The sequence below is a fragment of the Mercenaria mercenaria genome, chromosome 2 (genome assembly GCF_021730395.1).
Source record: "Mercenaria mercenaria strain notata chromosome 2, MADL_Memer_1, whole genome shotgun sequence".
NCBI classification, from domain to species: domain Eukaryota; kingdom Metazoa; phylum Mollusca; class Bivalvia; order Venerida; family Veneridae; genus Mercenaria; species Mercenaria mercenaria.
Genome location: NC_069362.1, coordinates 68,194,955 through 68,207,881, shown reverse-complemented (window position 1 = coordinate 68,207,881; position 12,927 = coordinate 68,194,955). Strand labels below are relative to the sequence as shown.

The following is a 12,927-nucleotide window of genomic DNA, read 5'->3' as shown; positions in this document are numbered from 1 at the left end:
AAACAGTGAACTGTGTTTATTTATAGATCCATGCCCTCGTTATTGATCTCTACAATCGATACAACATTGTAAACATTTACAGTTGTCAAATACAAATTGTTTTCGGCAGAGTAATGAACACAGGTACATTTGTTTTTCATTTCGAAATTGACGCGGCCAAATTTACTCGAAACTTAGGTCCAATTTAAAATAGCATTTGAATAATGGAATTGCATTCAATGAGGTAAACTTTTAATATAACAATGTTGCAAATACATATAGCATGAATCTTTTATTGAATGTAGGTTGTAAAGCGCTGAAACTTTTAAAATAACAATAACAGGTAAAAACCTTCAATGGAAGGTAATATATGTAGATATTAACCATTTATGGTTACAACATGCAAAAGAAAGAAAGAAATAAAGGTACTCGGCTTACCCATTATAATACTTTTTGTTTACCTTTTTGTTTACCGATCTTCAAAGTTTAGATAGGAAAGACTTTATCTACATTAGTTCATGCTGCAAGATATTAAACCCCTCGAAGTTTGTCAGTATGTTACGCTTATCACTTAAGTCCCCTTCACAAGTTCATGCTCTAATGTTATTTAACATGTAAATTATAATGTGAACATTGTGCCAGTTTGGCCAAGATATATCATAATGATAACTATTTATTATTCAATACTTAAGTCTAACCAATGTGCATGTTCATTTTAATTGTAACATAGAATTAAATTACCGTACATCGCCATTCATAGTTATAGTAAATTACAGTTTATCGTCATACATAGTTATAGTAGATTATAGTATATCGCCATTCATAGTTATAGTAGATTATTGTATATCGCCATTCATAGTTATAATAGATTATAGTATATCGCCATACATAGTTATAGTAGATATAGTATATCGCCATTCATAGTTATAGTAGATTATAGTATATCGCTATTCATAGTTATAGTAAATTATAGTATATCGCCATACATAGTTATAGTAGATTATAGTATATCGCCATTCATAGTTATAGTAGATTATAGTATATCGCCATTCATAGTTATAGTAAATATAGTATATCGCCATACATAGTTATAGTAGATAATAGTATATCGCCATTCATACTTATAGTAAATTATAGTATATCGCCATACATAGTTATAGTAGATTATAGTATATTGCCATACATAGTTATAGTAGATAATAGTATATCGTCATTCATAGTTATAGTATATCGCCATACATAGTTATAGTAGATTATAGTATATTGCCATACATAGTTATAGTAGATAATAGTACATCGCCATTCATAGTTATAGTAAATCATAGTATATCGCCATTCATAGTTATAGTATATTATAGTATATCGCCATACATAGTTATAGTAGATTATAGTTATTGCCATCCAACTATTACAAAACAATACGGTTTGGTTGAATTAACAAAAGGAAATAAGTAGACCTGTAAATGCTTTAAAATGTCTTTCATACGGAAGAGCATTAGTGTCAGGTGTATGCTATTTATTAAATCGAAATGTCTAAATACTAAGACAAAATTTAGAGTTAATATCTCGAAATTTCGAGTAACTAAGTCGAAATTTCGCGTTAGGTAACTCGAACTTTCGAGTTAATAACACAAAATTTCGACTTTTATCGCAAAATTTGAACGTCTGTCCGCCTTTCAAAGGCCAAAATACGGTAATGGACGACTTTTGACTCTTCGAAATGGAGTCATCTATCTACACATCCACATGTAGCGACTTGAACATATACTACCATACATCAATGTATGACCTAACCATTGCCTCTAGAGCTATACCTCAGATTTCAAACTGTATCCAGGATATATACCTTCATTTACATGTATAATATGTTCAGGTGGTAGGGGCTAGGTCGAAAACCTTCCAGATATGGTCAAAATAGTGAAATATTCTAAGTTTGAATACTTCCCGGTCACCCTCTATGAACTCTCATCAAAATCTAGATCTATCCAGGTACCCATTCTTGGTCAGACTCATTACTACACGTTCATGTAGGGTATGTCTATATTTCCTTGTCATATTAGCTCAAACTAGGTCGAAAACCTTCCACACTTAAGCATGGTTTAAATAGTGATATTTTTGTATGAGCAAACGCTGCTCGATAGATACACAAGGTACTTAATCTTGGCCAGGACCTATACATCAAGGTAAACTATTGTAGTTAGTAACTTGAAATTTCAAGAAACATGTACGTTACTCGAAATTTCAACTTAATAACTCGAAATTTCGACTTAGTAACTCGAAGTTTCAAAATATGTTACTCGAAATTTCGAGATATTATCGAGTTAATAAATAACATACACCTGGCACTAATGCTCTTCCGTAATGATCGCTGTAATCATAGACGAATATCAAAATTAGCTAAAATCATAAACGCGCACTAAAAAGTCTACCAAAAATTAGAGGGTACACGGTTTTACCTGAACCACTAATTGCTATAACTGAGATGGATTTACCTCCCCACTAACAAAGTTTAGGGGAAGTAATTAATGCTTTGATGGTATATTTTGACTTTTTAGGACATTGTCCATCACTGAATAAACTTGCTAAATTTTCAAGGCTATGCCAATGGAATGATTTTAAAAAGAAAAATGTTGGACAAGATGTTTAATAGACTCCGGAGAAGCTCACCTGTCGTGTCTGAAGGGTGACTTCTTGAATTATCATTATGATGTATTGCTTATAAACGAAAAGATAAACGATGATGCGAACTGTGCTTACTACAGTATGATAATCCATAAAACGTTCCGACCACAAAGATTTCGCCAGGCCACTATGCTGGTTTTCTCATGGTGCGTCTCAAATTATTATGTCAGAGTAGAAATTATTATTATCATAAAGTTCTCGTTGAGAATAACAGTCTTTACAGTTTTATTAGTTTTGTAATATTTATTGTACTGGTTTTGTTGGTACATACACGTTTGTTTGTTTGGATAAACTATCTCTGGGTAAAAAATATTTGGCACATCAACATTTATTATTTATGCCCAATCCTCCCAGCAAAAATATGTGGAGGCTCTTCACGGCAACTTGTAGCATATGCAACATTTTGTTCATAGTTATCCAAAGTTTTGGCGTTTTATTTATAGAAAACTATCGTTTCAAATACTTGTTTCATTACAGATCATAATGTCTCTTTCATATATACATGTATAGGCTTTGCAAATATCGTAAAGCACAGTGCATGTTTGATGATTTATCCCTACAGTTCGTCGCTACGGGGCCTCCGTGACTGAGTGGTTAGGTCACTTTCAAGATCACTTGCCCCTCACTGGTACAGGTTCAAAACCTAGCTTGTGGTATATACTTGCTGTTTGCGGGGAAGCAATTCAGCTAGCTTGCGGTGGGTCGGTAGATCTACCCCAGGTGCCTGCCTATGTCTGAAATAATGCGCGGAGAGGCACCTTGGGTCTTCCTCCACCAATAAAAGCTGTAAAGACGATATATGACCTATGGTTGAGTCGGTGTGACGTTAAACCCAACAAAAGCAGTGGCTCACTACAATTTCCAACTCTATGGTACGACTCCTCAAGCTCGTTCTTTCATAAATCATACATAAACTGACCGAAGGAGTGCACTTTTGTCTTATAACTCTTTGTACTCTGACGTCAAACAATTTATTGAGTACATTTCTGTACTAATACGTCTGATTGATCCTATTAATGTAATGTAGTGTACTAGTACTATTTTGTCAATACTTTTAGAAATTATCCCGATAGGGATTGATTTTATTTAAACGGCATTGCCTAATTACTTTAAAATAGGGTATGTGCGGGGTTGGCATATATACTCCAAACTAGTTTAATGATCTATCACCAAATTCTTACCGTTAGTTTATTCAGTTCTACATCTACACGATGCTTATCATTAAACGTTTCAATTTGCTGGCATGTTTCTTTTTCAGTCTAGAATGCCGACGAATTATTTTATTCTACGATAACACAAAATGAAACAAATGCTGTTGCGAATGCTCGTTGTTTATACTGTACAGTGACTTTCTCACTTGTCCTTCATCGCTGTGGGCTTGGGTTGTAGAATTCTTTCATGATAGCCATTCTACGGACTGACGGAAGACTGGTCAGTCTACGGGTGCCTGCATATGCCTGGAATATTACCGGGAGGGGTACCTAGGGCCTTCGTCTAGGAGGGGCACCTAGGGTCTTCCTCCGGGAGGGGCACATGCCTAGGGTCTTCCTCCGGGAGGGACACATGCCTAGGGTCTTCTTCCAGGAGGGGCGCATAGGGTCTTCCTCCGGGAGGGGCACATGCCTAGGGTCTTCCTCCGGGAGGGGCACCTAGGGTATTCCTCTATGGTCTTCCTCCATTATTTAAAACTAGAAATAGCCGCAAAACTGTGTCGGTGAAACTTAACCCATCAACACATCCAAACTCTAAAATGTAAAATAAAGGAAAAACATTTTCAAGTTTCACCAGTCGCTGGATATATTTACAATATACATGTAAGCCTACGGCAAGCACATATATTTGGAGGAAAATCTCATCAAGCCGAATTTTAGGTATGGTACATCTGTCGTCCGTCGAATGGTTTACCGTTAACATGCAAATCCACAATGTCAGCCCAATCTAAATCCCCAGCTTCTAACCCAGTATCAATGAATCATAGAAATCTCTGATAATTTTGACACTTGGTGATCTCGTGTCAAAAACTAGCTTACCTGCTCAAACAGCAGAAAAAAAACCTTGTTAGCAACATAAATGCCACAATTCCCACCTTATTTTCTAGAAACTTTGTCAGAATGTTATCTTTGTAAAATCTAGTTCTAGTTTGAGACTGGGAAACCTAGGGTGAATACAGGATTATTAAGGTCAAATGATAGAACAACATTGTTATAACACTACTGAGGACACCTTTTCTGCATGAGACCTAGTCAGAAAAATTGCCTTTATTGAAGCTAAGTCAAGTTTGAAACTATGCCATCTTGAGGGTCGTAAACTATGTCACAAGGTCAAAGTATTGAAAAACTTAGTTGTCACTCCAGATGCCACATTTTTCACTTAATGTACACGAAACCCGATCAGAATGTAAAACAGTTAAATTTTAAATGTTAGTAAAGGTTGAGTTTGAAACTGGGTCAGTTTTTTTTGTCAAACACTAGTTTACAGGATAAAACAATAAGAAAATAAACCTTGTTGATACTCGAGATTCCATATTTTCTACCTGGTTGTGTGTATATATATTTATGGCAACTGACAAGTATTCCGATGGGGATTTTGAACGTTAAATTGCGCTGAATGGAGGCAATATGTGACGTGCAATTAAAACATTTTCTCTTTGTATTTTGTCATTACTGGAAGAAGAAGAAGTGGGACGCAGGAGCATGAGGATGATGTAGACGCAAGTGATGTTCAGCTCTGAATTCTAAACTTACATTCACCCAGACACATTCTGCTGTTTTCCCAGCTTCTGTAAAATATGCCTACATTTCCAGTATGTTGTCATTGTTACATACCAACCATGCGTTCAAACTAAGAAACAAAAATAACACAAATATTAATCTAAATGGAACTGTCAGAAACGGTATACACAAAATTATATTTGAGTTGTAATGTAGGGATATAACAGTCATACTGTTACTGCATTTCATATTTACGACCTGCAAATATTGTAAAGTTCATGTATATTTTGTTATATAACATGTCTCTTGAAAAACGTGTGAATAAATTTGAAAATATATCTTGTGTTTTGGACAAGTTCATTTACACAAACATTCATTCTATGACCAACATATGTTTGGTTGTGTTGTGTGGCTCTGGCTGCGTTATATGGCATTGGTTGCGTTGTGTGGCTTTGGCTGCGTTGTGTGGCATTGGTTGCGTTGTGTGGCTCTGGCTGCGTTGTGTGGCATTGGTTGCGTTGTGTGGCTCTGGCTGCGTTGTGTGGCATTGGTTGCGTTGTGTGGCTCTGGTTGCGTTGTGTGGCATTAGTTGCGTTGTGTGGCTCTGGCTGTGTTGTGTGGCATTGGTTGCGTTGTGTGACTCTGGCTGCTTTGTTTGACATTGGTTACGCTGTGTGGCTCTGGCTGCGTTATGTGGCATTGGTTGCGTTGTGTGGCTCTGGCTGCGTTGTGTGGCATTGGTTGCGTTGTGTGGCTCTGGCTGCGTTGTGTGGCATTGGTTGCGTTGTGTGACTCTGGCTGCTTTGTATGGCATTGGTTGCGTTGTGTGGTTCTGGCTGCGTTGTGTGGCATTGGTTGCTTTGTGTAGCTCTGACTGAGTTGTGTGGCAATAGTTCCGTTGTACGGCTCTGGCTGCGTTGTTTGGCATTGGTCGCGTTATGTGGTTCTGGCTGGGTTGTCCGGCACTGCGGTATGTGGCTGTGGTTACGTTGGCATTGTTTGTGTTGTCTGGCTCTGGCTGCGTTGTGCGGCATTGGTTGCTTTTTCATGCTCTGGTTGATTTGTGTGGAATTGGTTGCGTTGTGTGGTTCAGAATGCGTTGTGTCGCATTGGTTGCATTGTGTGACTCTGGCTGCATTGTATGGCATTGGTTGCGTTGTGTGGCTCTGGCTGCGTTGGACGGCATTGGTTGCTTTGTGTAGCTTTGGCTGCTTTGTATGGAATTGGTTGCGTTGTGTGGCTCTGGCTGCGTTGTGTGGCATTAATTGTGTTGTGTGGCTCTGGCTGCGTTGTGTGGCATTGGTTGCGTTGTGTGGCTCTGGCTGCTTTGTATGGCATTGGTTGCGTTGTGTGGCTCTGGCTGCGTTGTGTGGCATTGGTTGCGTTGTGTGGCCCTGGCTGCGTTGTGTGGCATTGGTTGCGTTGTGTGACTCTGGCTGCTTTGTATAGCATTGGTTGCGTTGTGTGGTTCTTGCTGCGTTGTGTGGCATTGATTGCTTTGTGTAGCTCTGACTGAGTTGTGTGGCAATAGTTGCGTTGTACGGCTCTGGCTGCGTTGTTTGGCATTGGTTGCGTTATGTGGTTCTGGCTGGGTTGTCCGGCACTGCGGTATGTGGCTGTGGTTACGTTGGCATTGTTTGTGTTGTCTGGCTCTGGCTGCGTTGTGCGGCATTGGTTGCTTTTTCATGCTCTAGCTGATTTGTATGGAATTGGTTGCGTTGTATGGTTCAGAATGCGTTGTGTGGCACTGGTTGCGTTGTGTGACTCTGGCTGCGTTGTATGGCATTGGTTGCGTTGTGTGGCTCTGGCTGCGTTGGGCGGCATTGGTTGCTTTGTGTAGCTTTTGATGCTTTGTATGGAATTGGTTGCGTTGTGTGACTCTGGCTGCGTTGTTTGGCATTGGTTGCGTTGTGTGGCTCTGGCTGCGTTGTGTGGCATTGGTTGCATTGTGTGGCTCTGGCTGCGTTGTTTGGCATTGGTTGCGTTGTGTGACTCTGGCTGCGTTGTGTAGCATTGGTTGCGTTGTGTGACTCTGGCTACTTTGTATGGCATAAGTTGCGTTGTGTGGCTCTGGCTGCGTTGTGTGGCATTGGTTGCGTTGTGTGGCATTGGTTGTGTTGTGTGACTATGGCTGCTTTGTATGGCATTGGCTGCGTTGTGTGGCATTGGTTGCGTTGTGTGGCTCTGGCTGCGTTGTGTGGCATTGGTTGCGTTGTGTGGCTCTGGCTGCGTTGTGTGGCATTGGTTGCGTTGTGTGGCTCTGACTGCGTTGTGTGGCACTGGTTGTGTTGTGTGACTCTGGCTGCTTTGTATAGCATTGGTTTCTTTGTGTGGTTCTAGCTTCGTTATGTGGCATTGGTTACTTTGTGTAGCTCTGACTGAGTTGTGTGGCGGTATGTGGCTGTGGTTACGTTGGCATTGTTTGTTTGTCTGTCTGGCTCTGGCTGCGTTGTGCGGCATTGGTTGCTTTTTCATGCTCTGGCTGATTGTATGGAATTGGTTGCGTTGTGTGGTTCAGAATGCGTTGTGTGGCATTGGTTGCGTTGTGTGACTCTGGCTGCGTTGTATGGCATTGGTTGCGTTGTGTGGCTCTGGCTGCGTTGGGCGGCATTGGTTGCTTTGTATAGCTTTGGCTGCTTTGTATGGAACTGGTTGCGTTGTGTGACTCTGGCTGCGTTGTTTGGCATTGGTTGCGTTGTGTGGCTCTGGCTGCGTTGTGTGGCATTGGTTGCGTTGTGTGGCTCTGGCTGCGTTGTGTGGCATTGGTTGCGTTGTGTGACTCTGGCTGCGTTGTGTGGCATTGGTTGCGTTGTGTGACTCCGGCTACTTTGTGTGGCATTGGTTGCGTTGTGTGGCTCTGGCTGCGTTCTGTGGCATTGGTTGCGTTATGTGGCTCTGGCTGCGTTGTGTGTTATTAGTTGCGTTGTGTGGCTCCGGCTGCGTTGTGTGGCATTGGTTGCGTTGTGTGACTCTGGCTGCTTTGTATGGCATTGGTTGCGTTGTGTGGTTCTGGCTGCGTTGTGTGGCATTGGTTGCTTAATTTGTGTAGCTCTGACCGAGTTGTGTGACAATAGTTGCGTTATGTGGCTCTGGCTGCGTTGTCCGGCACTGCGGTATGTGGCATTGGTTACGTTGGCATTGTTTGTGTTGTCTGGCTCTGGTTGCGTTGTGCGGCATTGGTTGCTTTTTCTTGCTCTGGCTGATTTGTATGGATTTGGTAGCGTTGTGTGGTTCAGAATGTGTTGTGTGGTACTGGTTGCTTTGTGTGACTCTGGCTGCGTTGTATGGCATTGGTTGCGTTGTGTGGCTCTGGCTGCGGTGGGCGGCATTGGTTGCTTTGTGTAGCATTGGCTGCTTTGTATGGAATTGCGTTGTGTAGCTAAGATTGCGTTGTGTGGCATTGGTTGCTTTGTATAGGTCTTTTGTGGCATTGGATTTGGTATGTGGCTCTGGCTGTGTTGTGTGGCATTGGTTGTGTTGTATGGCATTTGTTGCTTTGTGTGGCTCTGACTGAGTTGTGTGGAACTGGTTGCTTTGTGTGGCTCTGACTGTGTTGTGTGGCATTGATTGCTTTGTGTGGTTCTGACTGAGTTGTGTGGCTCTGGTTGCTTTTTGTGGCTCTGGCTACGTTGTACGGCTTTTGTGTGATGCTTTGTATGGCATTGGTTGCGTTTTGTGGCAAAGATTGCGTTGTGTGGCATTGGTTGCTTTGTGTAGCTCTGCCTAAAGTTTGTGGCATTGGTTGGGGTATGTGCCTCTGGCTGCGTTGTGTGGTATTGCTTACGTTGTGTGGCTCTGGATCTGTTGTGCGTAATTGGTTGCGTTGTATTGTTCTGACTCCTTTCTATGGCATTGTTTGCGTTTTGTAGCTTAATTGCTGTGTGTAACTGTGACTGAGTTGTGTGGCATTGGCTGCGTTGTGTGGCACTGATTGCTTTGTTTGGCTCTGGCTGAGTTGTGCGGCTCTGGCTAAGTTTTGTGGCATTGGTTGCTTTGTGTGGCTCTGACTGAGTTGTGTAGCACTGATTGCTTTGTGTGGCTCTGACTGAGTTGTGTGGCACTGATTGCTTTGTGTGGCTTTGACTGAGTTAAGCAGCATTGGTTGTTTTGTGTGGTTGTGACTGTGGTTTGTGTCATTGATTGATTTATATGACTCTGGTTGCGTGGTGTTGCTCATGCTGCGTTGTGTGGCTCTGCCTATGTTTTGTGGCTCTCGTTGTGCTGTGTGGCTTTGATTGCATTGTATGAATCTGGCTGCGTTTTGTTGTATTTTTTGCGTTATGTGGCTCAGACTGCTTTTAACAAAGCCTAGTCAAGATCTCGTTGCGGGGTCATCTGGGATCCAAAACTATGTCATTAAGTCAATTAACATGAAAACCTTGTTTAAACCACTCTAATATACAATTTTCATAAGTATCATGCAATTTTAAAAATTATTTTATCAGTCTCACTTTGCTTCCATATATCAATGGTAATCTTCGCGCTTGCATTATTAGTAGACATTTTTACATTAAACATCCACTTTAAAAGTTTGATACAATCAGAACTTGAACACCCCCATGCTTCACTGGAGTACGAGAGTACCGAAGTTACAAAGGAGTGAAACAGGTTAGACGTTGTACTTGTTCTTACCACCATGCCCTTAGTCATAGAAAACAATTGCTTTAATACCCTTTCCTGCCAATGTCAATGCGGCTGTATGGAATCAGCCGCCGGGGTGAGAACAATTCCTAAATAATTGAAACTGTCTACAGTCTCTATTTCTTTATCACCGTAATACCATTTCTTATTGTCAAATTATCTCCCCATTTTCGAAATACATTACTTTCATTTTCTCTATATTTACCGTTAAACTCCATTTTGCACAATACCGTTAAAACTGTTTATCGAAGCCTGAAGACCTTCACTTGTTTCGGACATGATCACTCCTCGTCTGCGAAAAGGATTAGTTATAATCTCCGCATTAAGATTATTCTACAGCTCCATTTGTAGGTCATTTATAAATAAAGAACAAAGGAAAGGTGAGCAAATCTCTCCTTGGAAAAATCCCGCTTTATTTTTGAGAAACTATGAACGAGTGTTAAATTGTCTTACACATGATTTAACGTTACTATATAAACTTCGAATTACTTGAGCCGTGCCATGGGAAAACCAACATAGTGGCTTTGCGACCAGCATGGATCCTGACCAGCCTGCGCATCCGCGCAGTCTGGTCAGGATCCATCCTGTTCGCTAACAGTTTCTCTAATTCCAATAGGCTTTGAAAGCGAACAGCATGGATCCTGACCAGACTGCGCGGATGCGCAGGCTGGTCTGGATCCATGCTGGTCGCAAACCCACTATGTTGGTTTTCTCATGGCACGGCTCACTTGCAGTACTTTAACATCAATGCCACTTTTTATCATTTTCAACCAAAAAAAATGTTCTGTCAAGGAAATCGCATGCTTTCCAGAGATCCATAAACAATCAGTACATTTTAGAACGGTTCCCCAAATGATCCTGTATAATTTCATTTAACGAGAAAATAGTATCAGATATGCCAAAAGTTTTCTTGAACCTAACTGTGCATCTGTGATGACATCATTATTTTTTACCCAACGTTTTAATCTGTTATTTACAGTTGTCATAAATAATTTGGCGAAACAACTAGCCAGTGTTATGCCCCTGTAATATAAGGATTGAGAATTGGTCCATTTTTATTACCTGGGATAATATTCCTTTAGACCATTGATCTGGAAAAGTTTCACTTTGCAATATTTTATTGAAAAATGATTCCAATAGATAAATTATTAAGTCATTTTTATTACCTGGGATAATATTCCTTTAGACCATTGATCTGGAAAAGTTTCACTTTGCAATATTTTATTGAAAAGTGATTCCAATAGATGAATTATTAAGTCCAACGATTCTATGAAATATTTGAGACCGCAAAGAATCTAATCCTGGTGCTATGTTTTTATTCAGCTTTTTTTGACGCCGCTAAAATTTCATCCTACGACATGGGCTCATCTAATTCGTAGAAAGTTGATGAGTTTTCGTTTAAATCTAATCTAGTTTCTTCGTTTTCGCCTGATCGCTTTTGAGATGCAATAATCTTGAAATGATTATAACATTGTTCAATATACTGGTACGTCACCGCTTCCAGATTTTTCTGCTGATTTTGAATATTTTCCGGAAATATTTGGGTTTCTTCCTTCGTATTTTATTCATTTCAGCACATTGTTTTTATATTTTAGACATTTTTCGATTTTCTAACACAGTGTTTGTTATCTTTCTTCGATTGTAACACATTTATTCTGTTTTAACAGACCTTTTAAAATGTCTACTTTGCATCAAAATAAATTCACTAAAGGCCTTTAAGGTTAGCTTTAAGATGATCTCGTTATTTTCCATCTTATTAATTGCTTTATTTAATAAGCAGTATATCATGGTTAATATCATATCGAAAACTGCCTATATAGTCATCATTCTAATTTGAAAATACAAAATTTCTAGGTTTTTGCGTATTTGGTTTAGTATAGATTTTCAACGAAAATAATACTGGTGCATGATTTGAAAATATGGAGGAATATGTAACAAGCAAGTCTAAATGAGCCGTGCCATGAGAAAACCAACATAGTGGGTATGCGACCAGCATGGATCCAGACCAGGCTGCGCATCCGCGCAGTCTGGTCAGGCTCCATGCTGTTCGCTTTTAAAGCCTATTGGAATTGGAGAAACTGTTAGCGAACAGCATGGATCCTGACCAGACTGCGCGGATGCGCAGGCTGGTCTGGATCCATGCTGGTCGCATACCCACTATGTTGGTTTTCCCATGGCATGGCTCAAATGTTGAATACTGTCTCAGACCTTCAATGCGTAGTTATTATGGTTTATATTGTTCTAAAGGATGTTCTCATAGATTTTATTAACTACCAAAACAATGGTCTTTAAAAATGCTATGTGGTAGCATAATTCAAACACTCTCCCCGTACTTGAACTTAGTATTGTTATATCTTCTATACTTTTGGGATCATGGAGCCAGTTAAATGTAACTATTATAGAATTCCACTATAGCCGGTGCAAGATGGTGTGAGGGTTATTGCACATTCCATTACCACAGATAAAAAGACTCAATGAAACCAATTCTGCAACTTTTATGTTTGTCTGCCTTCTATACTTTCAAATGATATTCTTAAAGATGATAAAGTTGCAATTTATTTCAGTCATCATACTCAAGAAAACTAAATCGTGAGGAAATACAGTAAAACATAGTGTAGCTGTATCAAGTTTTCAAATTATAGCTATTTAGAAATAAGTGGAAGCAGTCAACGGCAATATACCAGTTGTAATTTTACTCAAGTAGAAATATTTCATTTTAGTCTTTAAATGTATATCCTACAAAGAACAGCTACTATATTGTAATATTATTTACTGACGATGAAAACGTATATTTTTGCCAATTAAATTATTTGTTTGATATGACATCACATGTAGTTAAAGAACTTACTGCTTAAAATTTACCTTATTTTGTGATATAGATCATGCGTAGAAACATCTGTAAATCAGAGCATTC

At 39.8% G+C, this 12,927-nt stretch overlaps 1 protein-coding gene across 1 annotated transcript; it reads right to left on the bottom strand.

Annotated features, from left to right (window-relative positions):
* Window positions 1-8,257: 8,257 nt before the first annotated feature.
* LOC128549530 (uncharacterized) lies at window positions 8,258-9,073 on the bottom strand. Its single transcript, XM_053526380.1, has one exon. It carries the CDS (start codon window positions 9,071-9,073, stop codon window positions 8,258-8,260), a length of 816 nt encoding a protein of 271 aa, XP_053382355.1.
* Between the last annotated feature and the right edge of the window lie 3,854 nt (window positions 9,074-12,927).

Coding starts and splice junctions, on each gene's coding strand:
- LOC128549530 (XM_053526380.1), bottom strand. CDS start 9,073: ATGCCACACAACGCAATCTTTGCCACAAAACGCAACCAATGCCATACA.